Source organism: Cupressus sempervirens, chromosome 4 (assembly GCF_028749045.1).
Source record: "Cupressus sempervirens isolate cs-2001-9-10 chromosome 4, ASM2874904v1, whole genome shotgun sequence".
Taxonomy (NCBI): domain Eukaryota; kingdom Viridiplantae; phylum Streptophyta; class Pinopsida; order Cupressales; family Cupressaceae; genus Cupressus; species Cupressus sempervirens.
The window spans coordinates 522,941,487-522,956,003 of record NC_143121.1 but is presented as its reverse complement, the minus strand read 5'-3'; the positions used below and the strand labels follow the sequence as shown (position 1 = coordinate 522,956,003).

At 32.8% G+C, this 14,517-nt stretch overlaps 1 protein-coding gene across 1 annotated transcript in view; it reads left to right on the top strand.

Moving 5' to 3' along the window:
- Nucleotides 1-10,426: 10,426 nt before the first annotated feature.
- LOC149562231 (uncharacterized) overlaps nucleotides 10,427-14,517 on the top strand; it is a 37,690-nt gene continuing 33,599 nt past the window's right edge. Inside the window, exon 1 of the mRNA XM_089825772.1 lies at nucleotides 10,427-10,922. Within this exon, the coding sequence (XP_089681898.1) occupies nucleotides 10,888-10,922 (35 nt within the window). The 5' untranslated portion in view covers nucleotides 10,427-10,887. The remainder of the gene's footprint in view (nucleotides 10,923-14,517) is intronic.

The following is a 14,517-nucleotide window of genomic DNA, read 5'->3' as shown; positions in this document are numbered from 1 at the left end:
ATTACTACTCCCTATCCCATCTAACCAAGATAGAGCCTTATTTTTGGGTTCCTTTGTCCTTAACATCTCAAATAAAGGAACCTTAACAGTCATTTATGACAACATTGTAATCATATCAATAAGATCATAGATAGTAGGCTTAAAAGAATTACCTCTAACTTCTAGTGCTTGAACATCAAGCTCCTCCACTTGCTTGGTAACATCAAAATTTCTTTTCTTTTCTTGTACATTTACCCTAACTATTTCAAATCCTTGAAATTGCACTTTCCTTTTGGGTCCCCACTTTCTGTTCTTACTATCCTTGATTTTAATTATTACTAGATTGTCCTTTTTACTCTCATCATCCATTTTTATATGAGTAATGTCTTTAATGAAAATACCAGATGGCTTACCAGCAACATTGTTTATAGTTTTATTTCTTAGATTATAAGTACTATGCACTTGGATTATCATTTTTGCAATGATTTTATCGATCTCTTCATTTGATGGTTTTCTCAAATTTATGTGATCCATGCCTAATATCATATTGCACATATTGTCTTCATCTTGATCTTCACTATCTAAAAACATTTGCTGATTATGCAACTGATATACATTTCTTTGATTTATAACATCATTCTTAGAATCTTCTAAATTAGATTCCTCACCATTATCACACAGATTTATCATACTACATGCTACATCCTCATGGATATTTTCTCCCTCTCCTGCTTCATTTTGTGCTTGTCGATTTGTAGAAAAGGACCAAGAAACTACACAGTAGTCAGGGGAATGAGGGGATTGCCACACAATACACCAAGGCACATCATCCATCATTCATAGAATTTCTTTATAGTGAATCTAGTGTACCTTTATCTTTAGTGCCTTGAGTAGGATTAGGAATAGGCTTTCCATCTTTCCACTATGTAGTATACAAATAATTTTGCATCCTAGGCTGCTTTTTGTAATTATTGTTAAATTGGGTCTTCTCACTAGTATTTGGCTTATTACTGTGGTATGCTAGTGGATTCAAGTTCTTAAGAAGATTTAAGACTTGGCCCATTGTATCATCCTTAGGCTTCTTAGTTGCAACATATTTGTCACCTTCATTCTTATTTCCCCTTGGATTGAATAGTTTTGGGTCATTCCTTCTCTCCAACTTACTAGATGCTTTTCTGTTATTCTCAATCTTCACAACCATTTTGTAGGCATCCCTCAATGTTCTAGAATCCTTGTCCCTTAGAGTATATGCCATCTTACTATAAAAATAATTAAAGTAATTTGTGAGACACACATCTTGCCCTAATCTCATCACTTGCAACAACTTATACATCAACTTTTGGAATCTCGCATTGAAATAAAATGTCGACTCATTTGGGTTCTTCTTTATGTTGTTAAATTTATTCAACATAAAAATAACATTGGTTGTGTCTCTATATTGCTCTTTGTAAAGCTTCTCTAAGTCATTCCATTAGCCAATACTATCATCAGGCAACCTTCTAAACTAGTCCCTAGCATCTTTAGTAAGAGAATGAACAAGCAATTTCATTACTACATCTTCATGTTCTACCTCATAGTCATTAAGCATGTCAATAAACTTTCTAAGATGTTCTTTACCAGTCACATCATTTTTGCTTGAGAATTTGATGACTTTATCTCTCAAATAATTTAAGATAGGATTAGGAAAACTAGGAATGCCTATGAAAGACATTTTCTTATATTTGTCCATGTAGATAGGTCTTCTCTGAAAGCCTATAACATTTTACGTGCTCGGTCCAACTCCTTGGGTTTGTATTGGGATTTGAGTTTGTTGGGATTGCTAAATAGTAGGTATTTGACTACTTGTTGTGGATGAAGTGGTAGGTGCTAACTAAGATAAATTTTCACTAGTTATAACTGGTCCATAAATAGGAACAGATGGTATGGCTTGTGAAGGCTAGTTTGGCCATGAAGTTAGGGAAAAATTGGATTTGATAAAATGTATTTTCCTTCTAGTTTCTATAGCTTGGGCTTCATTCTCAATCTTCTCAAGTTCTTTGGCCAGATCTTCCCTTTCTTTCTTAGCTTTCTCTAAGTCTAAGTCAAGTTTTGACATAGTAGAGGCATTTTTGGATGTAGCTACTAGTTCATTTATTTTGACACCAATCACTTTTTGTTTACCCTTATCAGTGGTCTTAGTATTACTAAGATCAATCACTTGGGTTTCACTTTCTTTTCCAATGGGCTTATATGGATGGATATACACAACTACTTGATTCTCCTTTTCTTGCTAAACCTGCTCATAGTGATGAACTTTGGATCTCATTTCTCCAATATCCCCAAATAAATCTGGGTGTAAGGAAATAGAATTATCTTCTAATCTCTTATTCTACTCTTGCAAGGAAGCCCTTCTCCTAAGTAAGTTGTCTCTCTTAATGAGAGTATTCATGGTAATTTGTTCCTTCTCCTTCTCCAAATGTATGCATTTGGCCTATTCTTCAACAACTTTTTCCTTAGAATTTCCACTACAATATGAAGATCATCAGGATCTGTGGTTGTTGCTTTTGATTATGTAGGGTCACTCAAATCAACGGGATTTTTCTAGATGAAAGGAATGTGAAGAGGGTGAAATCTACTTGATTGAACACTTCTAGGTCTGATATGCTAATTCATTCCTCCTAAATCACTAGATCTAAAAGAAGTATCCCTCAAAGATGACACCATTTTTTCCTAGTAGGGATGATCTTCATGAAAAGGTGTAGTAAAACGATTACCTAGAAGCTTAGTATTCTCAGATTCTAAGCTATAGGACAAGACTTCTCTCTCAACTATAGGTTGGAACTAAAAAGTATCTCTAGGTTTCCATGCATAAAAGTTTCTCCCTTCTTCTTGGGCCAAATCTTCTTACCACCCTTCAGTAATTTCATGTATAAAGGAATATCTGGGTCTTCCCTAACATATGATCTTGTATACTTTCTCCTATCAACCATTCTTCACTTTATTATGAGCACTAGTTAGAAAAACCTAAGACCGAGTTGCCACCCACTAGGGGAAAAATTCTTTTTATAATGGCTAAAAGACAATAAAATAGACATGAAAGGTATTTCTAAAAACAAATATGACAGAGGGACCCAACCCAAATGATTTAATATTGTATACTTCAAGAACATAAACTCTATATGGAAAATAAGGCACTTATAAGCACATCACATGTCATGTAACTTCTGTGGTATTGGGATATTTGTAAATTCTCAAGGTTTGTCACTCAAAAAGAGCCAATACCAACATAGGAACAAGAGAGGATGGACATATGATAGTAGATGTACAACTTTTCACCAAAAATTTCAAAAGTCTAGACATGATTTCTTTAGACAAGTCCCCAATAGAGTTGCCATTTTTTTGGCATTTTGAAACTACAAGTTGTAAAAATCCTGTACCAAGATGCATAAGATAAATAAAATCCTAAGGATTAGCTAATTCCCATATTTAGTAGAAATTATCTCTGATTTGGAACAACTTAAATAAAGCACACAAGTGGCTTTCTACTCTTTAGGCTTTGTAAGGCCAAGGTAGGTGCAATTAGGTATTTAGATGGTATCTTCTTTGATCTTCTTCTTTAATATTTTCTCACTAATATTGTTCTCTTTAGATCTATCCCTTATATCAAGTAAATGGTCAATAATATTCTTGATATTGTAATCAACTTATGTATTACAGTAGCTAACTATAAACTCTAAGAAAGCCATTACAACAAGGGAATGCCCGACAATTTAGTTCTTCATTATAAAGATGGAAAATTGATTTTGATTTATATATGTATTGTGCAACCACATGACTACATCAATTTGCATCTAAATTAATGACCAGTTCCTTATCCATTGTTATATAGAGTCAAACTAGTAACCCTAGATATAGTTAAATGACTTGCAATTAAACTTATTAGATGTTAACCTTGAATTTCATTCTTATGATATCCCTCCCATATACCTAGAAACCCTACCAATTCATGAAAGCACTTACTTAATTCATTGAATCAAAAGCAATCAATGAAAATATATACAACTCATCCAAGCTACATTAAACTGAAAGAACTTTGCTTATTTCTGACTCAAAATAAAAAATACATGAAAGTGGAGACAAAAATATGCATAACTCTCCTTTGTATTAATTTTCCTTGAAAACCATACATTACTAGTATGAAACTCAAATCATAACTCAAGATATGACCACATCTATCATTCAAGATTCATTTTATTCTTAGAGTGCAAATTTGAAACACATACAATTAACACAAAAATTGGACTAACTATAATAGAAAAAATACTAAAATTCTATAGACTTCCAAACTCCTACACCACATCTTGGAAATCCTTTTATGAGAAGGATTGTAACAAGCTTCAAATGGGAGGACACATGTAAAAATTGATTATAACTCTTTTTGCATATAGGACAAGAGTGCAAACAAAAATACTGGAGATAACCAAAATTTGAGCAACTATTAGTTTTGATATTCAAGATCAATTTTGAAGTTTGTAATAGGAGCACACCCACAAAAAATAAATTGCAAAGATAAAGTGTATTTGATAGGTAATCATACTCCCTTTTGATATTCTTTGACCTTTCTGCATGCTTAGTTGCTATATCTAGATGGCAATGCTTTGATCTCTACTAAAACCTCCCAAATAGAAATATCTATATCAATGTATAGCTAGGTGGCATCTTGAATGGTGTTTAGTTCATCTAAGAATTTTTTTCATGTAGCATTAGTGATTGCCTTTATTTTCCCAACAAGTTTTCCCATATCTATATAGATCCTGAATAATAAGTTAATCATATCATAGATAGTTGTAACATTTGTCTCATTGTTACAATAAGCAAAAAACCGCAAATGCCTCAAAATATCCTCAAAAGAGGAAGACTACTCTTACCAATCTTTTATGCTTCCATTAACATCTAAAATACTAGGAATAAACTTGGAAGTCCCCATGGCAATTGTCCTCATTTTATTTTGGATCAATTATAGTTTGCCTGAGAAAAACCTTTTTAATTCCTTTACCCTATTTATCATCTTCTTGACAAGAATGATTACTCCCTTGGGCAATTCTTTCTTCTGAGTTAGAAAAGGGACCAAGCTATCAAAGAATTGTGTGTAGGGCCCCCATGTTGTGAATAAAGGGGATAGTAAAGCCAATACCTTTGAGCATTGAAACTCAACTCCTTGTAGAGAGATATAATTAATGTGTACATTTTGTGAGGCATGTTTTAAAGCACCTATTTTGTGCATCATTAGGTTTTGAGTTGTATTGATTTCTACCTCCTTTGCACCATCCCATTCATCAATATCCATCTGCTCGCTTTCTCACATGTTTGTTGTATCGACTTCTATTTGGCCTTCTTGGTCTTTTACCTTTGTGATGGGCCTGACCACATTTATTAGGCTTCTTACCTCCTCATCCAAGGTAGCCAGTCTTTGTTCCAGAACATAAGTTCTCTTTAATTCTTCTTCATACTTCCTTTAGGCATCAATGCATAGGATGTATGTTTTATATAGTTGTTCTTCCAGCATATCCATCTTGCTCTTCCCCACGAGTGATGTTATGTTCATCAAGTTATCTATCTAGTCACTAGATATAGTAGTGACATTCCAGAATATAAAATTTCCTTGGGGAGAGTCCTTTATCTCCATAAGGGTTGGCTTGTTTCCTTTAGGAGCCATGATCCATATTACCACTATTCTACTATCAATGTTAAAACCAGGCCTCTATAACTCACTAGCAATATTTGTTTCCTCAAAAGATATTGATTTATCTTGCCTCCTTATTTGGTCAAGAATAAAGGATTAATTGAGCTCCCAACTAGGGAAGAGAAGCATCCCACTTCTTTTCACTAATTATCTAGCTTCTTCTACAATGAGGATCTCACTATTTGGGTCATACTCCTACAACCTCTGCACTAGCTCAATAGTTTTCTTAGGGGAGTCTCCTAGTTGTACCTGCAAGATGAACTCACCTTGCTTGATCTTATATAGGAATGATTTGAATACATCTGAGTTTATGAAGTCATCATCTTCATAAACTCTTCAGCTTGGATTATACTTTCATCCAACATCTGTATTTGTAGCTTAGTTTTGTTAGGGATTTTTTCATTTTCCCTGGCCTTCTTCAACAAAAAGTTATGCCTAACTGTATCAAAATATTGGGACCCTTTGGTAAAAAATATTAATGTCTTCCCTCTGACCTTGTTAGGAATATCAATCACCTTTTTATTTTTCTTCCTTGAGCCCACAAAGAGCTCCGTGGATGATCATATTCTATCTCAATTGTTATGACATCCTCATGCCGAGGGAATTGAGGCTTTGCTTTATCCCTTATTTCTATAGGTACTCGTGCCATTATCTGATAAAAATTATCAAGTAACTTATTATACCTGTCCAAGCACCTTTCTTCATGGTAGAAACCCTACAAAGATGGATCTGTTGCCTTCATGGCTTCTTCTACTCTCATTATTTCTCTCCATGTGCAGGTTCTATCTCTACAAACCTTTGTATCCAGACAATTCATTATATAATCTTCCTCCCAATTTGGTTTTCTGTTAGGAAGAGTATATTTTCTCATTTGTTTGAGAGCATGCCTCACTAGATTATTTGGGTCATAGGTCCTAGTAGGAGCTATGGGAAGCATAAATTCTGCAATGCATGCATCTATCTATTCTATTGCATCTTTTCCTATCACAAAATCCCCTACTTTTGTATTCCTAGCTACAAAAGAGCCTTTCTTGATAGCGGGACCTACGTATGCTTTATTCATCATGAGTAATTACCAGAAAAACTCTAGTTGACCTAATCTTTCAAGGACATTCAATACAACCAATTTTAACACACTCTCTCCAACAAACAAAATCTCCATCTTAAGCTACAAAACACTGCTCAAATGCTTCCAAATATCACAAGCTTCATTATAACAAGCATATTGGTAGCAATCCAAGTTTCTTCATTTTCTCTCACTTTCAAATTTATCCAGCATTTAAAGGGAGGAGTCTTGGATCATTATAACACTATCTTGCATTTGAGTAGATTACCAATGTGTGTCTCAATATATATTTAATTTATATGTTGGTAGTGCCTTTGCTCCATAGTGAGTTTTGACTGCCATATGTCAAGTAGTGCCTTCCTTCATAACAAGGTTGAATTATCAATTAGTTGACATGGCTGTGACTTTCCTCCACAATAGGGTTGGTTCTACTGGTACATTTACTTTTGTATTATTGATTGTATTCATCATTTTATTTAATCTAATATGGCTATTAATGGAGGTAAAAAGATCAAAATGGGGGTATAATTACCTCCACCATTTTCTAGTCTCTCTTTGCATGCAAGTTGAGGTGTTGTGGAACTTGATGATGCATGCTTTGTGAGGTGCATGATGCCTTGTGTCTGTAACTAAGAGTATCCTTAATTAGTGACTTTGTTTCAATTTTTTTTTGTTTCTATAGCTTTTAGCTTTTTATTGTTTTGTAAATAAATAAAATTTAGAGTTTTTTTGCATCTTGCACTTGTATAACATAATTACAAAGTTGTCCTTTTTCCTAATATAGATTTCTATTTTTCTTTCTAGTAGATTATATGTAGTACAATAATTTAAAAATATAGTGCTTGAGGTAATTGAGGCCTATTTTATCTAAGAGGTTACACTTCCTCTAAAATAGTGAATCCTCTCTCATATAGGTCCTCTCATGCAAGAAGAAATAAGAACCTTTCAAAAAATCTCTTTTTCTTAAAAGTGTATCTTGTTGTATATTCCCATTATGACAATTTTGATATGTTTATTGTTCCCTTCCCATATCTTTCCTATTATCCTTGCTTGATTTTGTATTGCATGTACAATGTTTAAGAAATTCACTTCTTTAATAATTGTATTTTACAACTTGTCAACAATTCATTTGTGTCCTCTTTCTCGTAATCAATGGTATTTTATGTATGCTTTCATTATGTTTTCAACCTTTTAAAACTTGTGCCACCAATTTTTCTTCCTTTAAGAAGTTACATGTAATAGTTTATTTCATCTTCATGTCATGAAGTTTGTTTTTTTTGTGTTATTTTCATTTTAAGTATTGCACCTTTTGAATTTGTGATGTCCATGCCTTAATTGTTGCTTCTTATGTGAGTTTCCAAGCTTGCTTCAAGGTTTGAAGCTCATGTTTTCATGCCATTAATGCTTCTTGGAGCATTGCTACCTACTCCTTTAATAATATGTTATCCTCCTCTAGAGATTAGTTTGTTGTTATATGGTACCTCAAAACTTGTTGTTGTTTTCTTACTACCTAGTTTCTAGACTTTCCAAGCTTTCCTTGTTATTTAGTGGGTCCTCCATCTTGCTTTTGATGTTCATTAGCTCTTGAACATAATTTTTTTTGACCATGTAAGAGATTTTGAGGGCCATATGCTTCTTTTGTTTCCCCTTGGTTTTTGTTCCTATTCATTCCACTTTGTAACAAAATCTTGCTATTTTCAAAAATTTCAATAGATTACTTCTTTTGAGTCATTTTTTTGATTCACTATTCTATTTTTTTCTTTAAAAAACTATGCTTATTCTTCCTCTATACTACTTTGCATCAATTAAATTTCACTCTCCATTATTATTCTATAATACAAGCTTTGCTTTCCCTAGGTAGTTTTCTCCTTAGTGATGCGAACCTTGAAAACCTATATATATGTTTGTATTTATTCCATGACTCCTCCACAAAATGATGCAGAAACAAACAAAAAATGAATAGCTACATATATGTGTAGATAGAAGTAAGCTTAGTTTTTGTTTGCCCAAAACCCTACATCAGATGCCACAGTCAAGTAGATGTGCTTTCTTCTTTCTTAGACATCAAATTTTCACTACTAGTCTTATATGTTCCAAACCTTTATTTGCATCCAAGCACCTCAAAAATCATTTTTCTTTTTCTTTTGCTATTTATTGACTTAAGATTCACTAGAGTTAAAATATAGGTCATCTTACGATATGGATGATTTGAAATAAATAATTAACAAGTTGGACGAAGTGAAATATTAAGTTCATCCATTCCACAATTCTATCTCCTATTATTTGAGAGAGCATTGATAGAATTATGCAAATTAGGAGAAAAAAGGTAAACTAAATAGAGAAAATGAATTTATCTATAAATAAATAAATAAATAAAAATGTTCTTTTAATGTCTATAAGGCTATAAATAGACTATATATTAGCTGACCTTAATCTTATTAGTTCCTGCCAAGGCAGGATACTATAGCATTCATTGAAATGCAACTGTTTCATTTAATTGTTCAATAAGATTTGAGTATTTTTTGACAACTTTTTAGATCTCTAAAGTTTTAATATATATTGAAATTTTTAGAATTATAGAGAAAACATTTATCTTCAATATGATTGGCTTCTTTTTGCTACAGTAGTGTTTTTGGCTCACTTAGGAACTTTATACATTCCAATGTGGAAAAAAAGAGAGTAATAAATAAAGTTGAAAAAGCACCATAAATATCTTGTACTTATTCTAAAGACAATAATAAATGAATTTTTAAAAGTATCATAAATAGTTTGTACTCATTTGAGAACAATAACAATCTTGAAATTTATTTATTTATTTATTTTCTACATTCCACAATATTGTTGAAGTATTTTTATTTCAATTTAAAACAAAATTGGCACATAGTGACAAAAATTGTACGACAAGATAGATCAATGTAATTATCCAAACAAAATGAACCTACCTCTACATTATTTTTCAAAAACTATTATTTGTCTTGCTCATCATTAATTGTTTAATACAAAGTAGACATTCTCTTGGTCACATATAATTTAAATGTATTTCTATATATTTCTTTTACCACAACAAAATCAATATACGTTATGTATCAATGACATTTCATTTTTTAAATTTTGTATTAGCTTATTAGTCAATGTTGTATTTGCATATACAAGTATAATACAATTTATTTTTTAACTCAATTTTTTCTACGAACTAATTGTATGACTAATGCAATAACAAATTATACATCGGCAGGAACTAGATGCTATGCGTCCTTGTTTCAATTTAGTGTTTTCCACACTTGAATACTTTTTAAACTTTAAAAACAATAATCATCCCCTTCTTTTCAATAGTCTCCTTAATTATTTATTTCAAATCATTCATATGATAAGACAACCTATATTTTAACTCTAGTGAAGCTTAAGTCAAAGAATAAGAAAAGAAAAATAAATAAACAAATTAGTAGATATGTTATTTTAATAAGACTATACATAGACAAAGATTAACTAGCTTTTTTATTATTATTATTTTAATTTAATTTTCTCCTCCTACTTTCTCTACTTTAAGAAAGAATACTCATCCTCTTCTTTTCAATAGTTTACTCTATAAATAAATAAATAAACAAACTATAGCATGAAAATATCTATCATTTTTATATCCTTACAACATCACAATCATAATACACAAATTTGAACTCTTCAAAATAGTACTTTTACCCCCCTCACTCTAACCCTGATACATTTGCTAAACTCATCATATATTGGATGAAGTTACATAAAGATTTTAACTGAAAGTGAGACAGACGAGAATGCGGGCTTCGAGGCTTCCATGGAATGAGAATAATAAGTAGGGGCTTTTCTGTGTTATAAAGATATGGCCTAAAACGACGAATAAACAGGGCAAAATACTGTCAAATTCGTTGCGGATATGATCAAGTCTGAGCTACGTTGGATTCTTTGTTACTCAAATGGTCTATAGGGGGGATGAAGGTGGCAAAAAAACTTTCTAGCCCACGTGCCTTGTAAGAAGAGCTCTGCTGCAATTAGCATCCCTATCATCTTCTTATGACGTCATCCATCTCCGTCTTATGGTGAATAGCCACAGCTATGCTTCTGTTTCTGTTTACCCAAATCAACAATTATGGAGCATCCGGATGACGCAGAGAAGAAGATGAGGTAAGTTTGCTCTGTTTCAGCTTGCTTCTTTTCTTGCGATTCTCTGTTTATACTGGGTGGCTTCGAGATATGTAGACAGGATTTGGCTGGACAGACTATACGTAGAAACCCACATTTTATTCCAGATTTCCCGTTTCATTATTCACAATGTGTGGTGATTCGTGAGAGATCAACAATTTGATGCTTAATATGCGCATGTACATTCAAACCATAGCCTTTCCTTGCCGTTTTCGCAGATCACACAGCTAATGAACTACAAATTGTTTTGCTCTGTCAGAATTGGGAGCTTAGGATGGTTTTCTGATTGTTTTCTAGCACTGAAAAGCTAACGAGGGAATCTGTGCTCTTCTGATACACTAGTTAATAGTTTAGATTCTATGCCGATCTCAATTTCATTAGTAAACTAGGAAGACATGTCTTAAGGGTTTATATATGTAGTTGGTAGGGGGCGATGGTCGATGACAGGAGGAGTCTATGAAATATAGTAAGAGCATTTACTACACCGCCTGACTGCAAATTTGGATCCAACTAGTGCTTTGTCAAAAGTTTGAAACCCAAATAGTTGCAAATCTGAACAATATACAGTAGGAAAATTGTGAAGTATCCCTATCCGTAAGGGCATCAGGTACTCCCAGGAAGGTTGTTAGTCAGGATGTTTGGTAAAACAGTATCTTATAGATCTCTGAATTGAGGGTTCAGATTTGTTAGTTTTTCTTCAATGATATGCAGAAAAAGTAGTGGGAAGATGCGTGTCAGTCCAGAAGTTTGTTGATGTCTCAGCCTAATGTTGACACTGTAGATGGCAGTAGAAATAGACTCTTGAGAGGTATCTGAAGCTCAGAGGTGTCAATCATGTAAAGCCAGTTTAAGTTATTCGTTTCAGAAAGTCTAGATGGCAAATTGGATTAAATTAATCTGAGGTTTCAGGTTCTGATACCCTACATAAGTTTTGAATAACTGGATCAAATTTTGTGAGGGGTTTCTTCTATTTTTTAAAATGCTAACCTTCGCAACAATTTCCTCCTCTGAGGACTATTATCGAAAACTAAGTAATGTGATGGCATCCCTGCATTTCAGAAAGTGTTCACCGAGTATTTTTAGTCAAATATGATGCGATAGACTTTTTAAAGTGCTGCTTCCAAATTTCATTGGCAGTGACAAAATGCAGCACTAGACATTAAAACTGTGTGGATTAAAATATGATGGCAACAAACTTTGCCGTTGTTTCTGATTTTTTTTCACTTAAAGGGAAAACAAGGACTGGTTATATGTTTCCTCCCTATTTTCTTTTTGCAGTTTTGGATGGAAAGCAAAGTTGTCTGCTTTTTAAGGTCATCACAAATTCTTTCCTAAATATATTAAAAAAATGAAATAAAACTTTATTGTTTATGCCCTCCAGAACAAAAAGCTATGGGAGTGACAACATAAAATATTATGGATACCACCTTGGACATAGGACAGATTCAAATAAACTTTAAATTCTGGTATTATAGGTTGAAAGTTATTTTTAAATATGATTTGCTATGGTACAATAAACTGATTCACTTACAAAACCATTTAATTGGCAAATTTTACTTGCCTATTATTTTCTTATGAAAACTTGAATTAAAAAGCTTAGGTATCATTCGCACGCAACTGAATTAAAAAGCTGTAGTATCATTTGCACACAACTAACTGGCCAAGATGATTTTGAGTTATAGTAACTGATTATATATAAACCCGCTAAAATGGGAGTGTGCCTCCTGATTCCTAAGTGGAGAAATATAAATATTAGATAAACTTAAAAGATATTCCAGAGAGAAAACATCATAAATTTATAGCTGGTGAACTATGAAAATTACGTTGAAGGTGAGGAATATACTTGAAGTTGCTGTTATCCTTTTGGATGCTGCAGTACTAGGGTGAAAGAGTGGATATAATGTGACATTATATCCGTGACTTTGTTTTACCGTATATTTAATTGTGGGAAAAATACACTGAAAAAATGGAAGAAAATTGTATACTGCTAAGTACCAAAAGTGTCCACAATCGTGGGAAGCAGTTATTATAATACAACTTTATTTTTTTTTCATCTGAATGTATTTCTGCTCTATATTGCAAGTATGCTGCGGAGGCCTGCATTAATCTAATTTAGGGTCTACCAAAAATACAAGACAAACTTAACGTAGTTAATGGTAGCTCAATGTCAATGCATTTTTAATTTAATTGGCATGTTTACAAGATTGAAAATTTAGTTTGATTATCGCTACCAAGAATAGAATTTGCATGGATAATTATATTCTAAAGATTATATAGTTAAATAAATAAAGATCTAACACATTGTTGTCAGTAACGATGGCATAACCAAGTCATGGCATCTGAAATCTTTGTTCATATCAGTAAAGTTGCAAATGCAGGCACGATGGGTTGTGGTCTAATGGTTTTGGGTACTTGTAAGAGCATGGTCAAGGATTGATATTCTCTGCAATAAAGAGGTCCATAACTGCAGCGGACATGCTGTGCAAGCCTATTCCATGCCATATGGAAAAGGTGGCCAATAACATCCACTAAAGATTTATTGATATAAATAACCTTTTCTTTCCATTCATAAAAAAATCCAAAAAATGATAAAATCTATTTTAGCAATCACTAATTAACTTCAATTACACACCAGTTATTATAAGCTCAACTTACTGTGAAGAATTGTTTTGTGATATCGTATTTGATTCTTCCAATAACATTTCATTCTCCACAAGGATCAATTGATTATGTTAAATCTATATGGTACATTAATCATACATTGTTTGTTGGTTTTCCCTTTTGGTATACCTATCTCTACTTTTGCATAAGTGCTATTCAATAATTATATTTAATAAAAGTTATAACACTATAGTAATATTGATCTCTCAAATTGTTTGAAGAAAGTCATGTGTACCCAAAATTTATTGCAAGAAGAGGTTTTTAGTGATTCTTTGCTTTTGAGTGAGAAGAACATTTAGGAAAAAAAGTTATTTTGATGGGGAGATGTTTGGAAATACGAACTGCAGCAATTGGATACTAGTACATTTTGAATCTAGTATGAACTTTTAAGCAGGGTTTGCATAATTAACAAATCAAGAGCTGTAAAAAATGACATTTGAAAGTTGTTAATTCCAAACCACAACTTAAAGGAGCAGCTATTAATTGGAAATATTTGAAAAGGAGAAATGCCATGGCCCTTCTAAATATGTGATTGAAGATCTATATGATCAAGTGTGGCAGTCTCCACAATCTCTCCATTGTTGAACAAATGATGGGGGCAAGTGATCTTGAAGCATGTTGGAGAAAATGCTGTCAGACTATTTGGAGATCAAGAGCTCTTAAAAATATAAAGCCTCAGGGTTGCTAATGCTTCACATAGTTTGGGCAGTCAATATCAAGGTTTCACAAGTTAGGCACAATAAATTTGTTTTCCAGTTTACATGAGGGAGGGGATTAATTGGTCATGTCTTCTCAAAGTTCCTTTTAGACATTTTTTTACTGGTGTAAAATAATAATTTATTTATCGCATTCCTTGTCATGCCCCATGTAGGCTCAGTACAACTTGTAGCTGTAATTAGTAAATTAAGACAATATG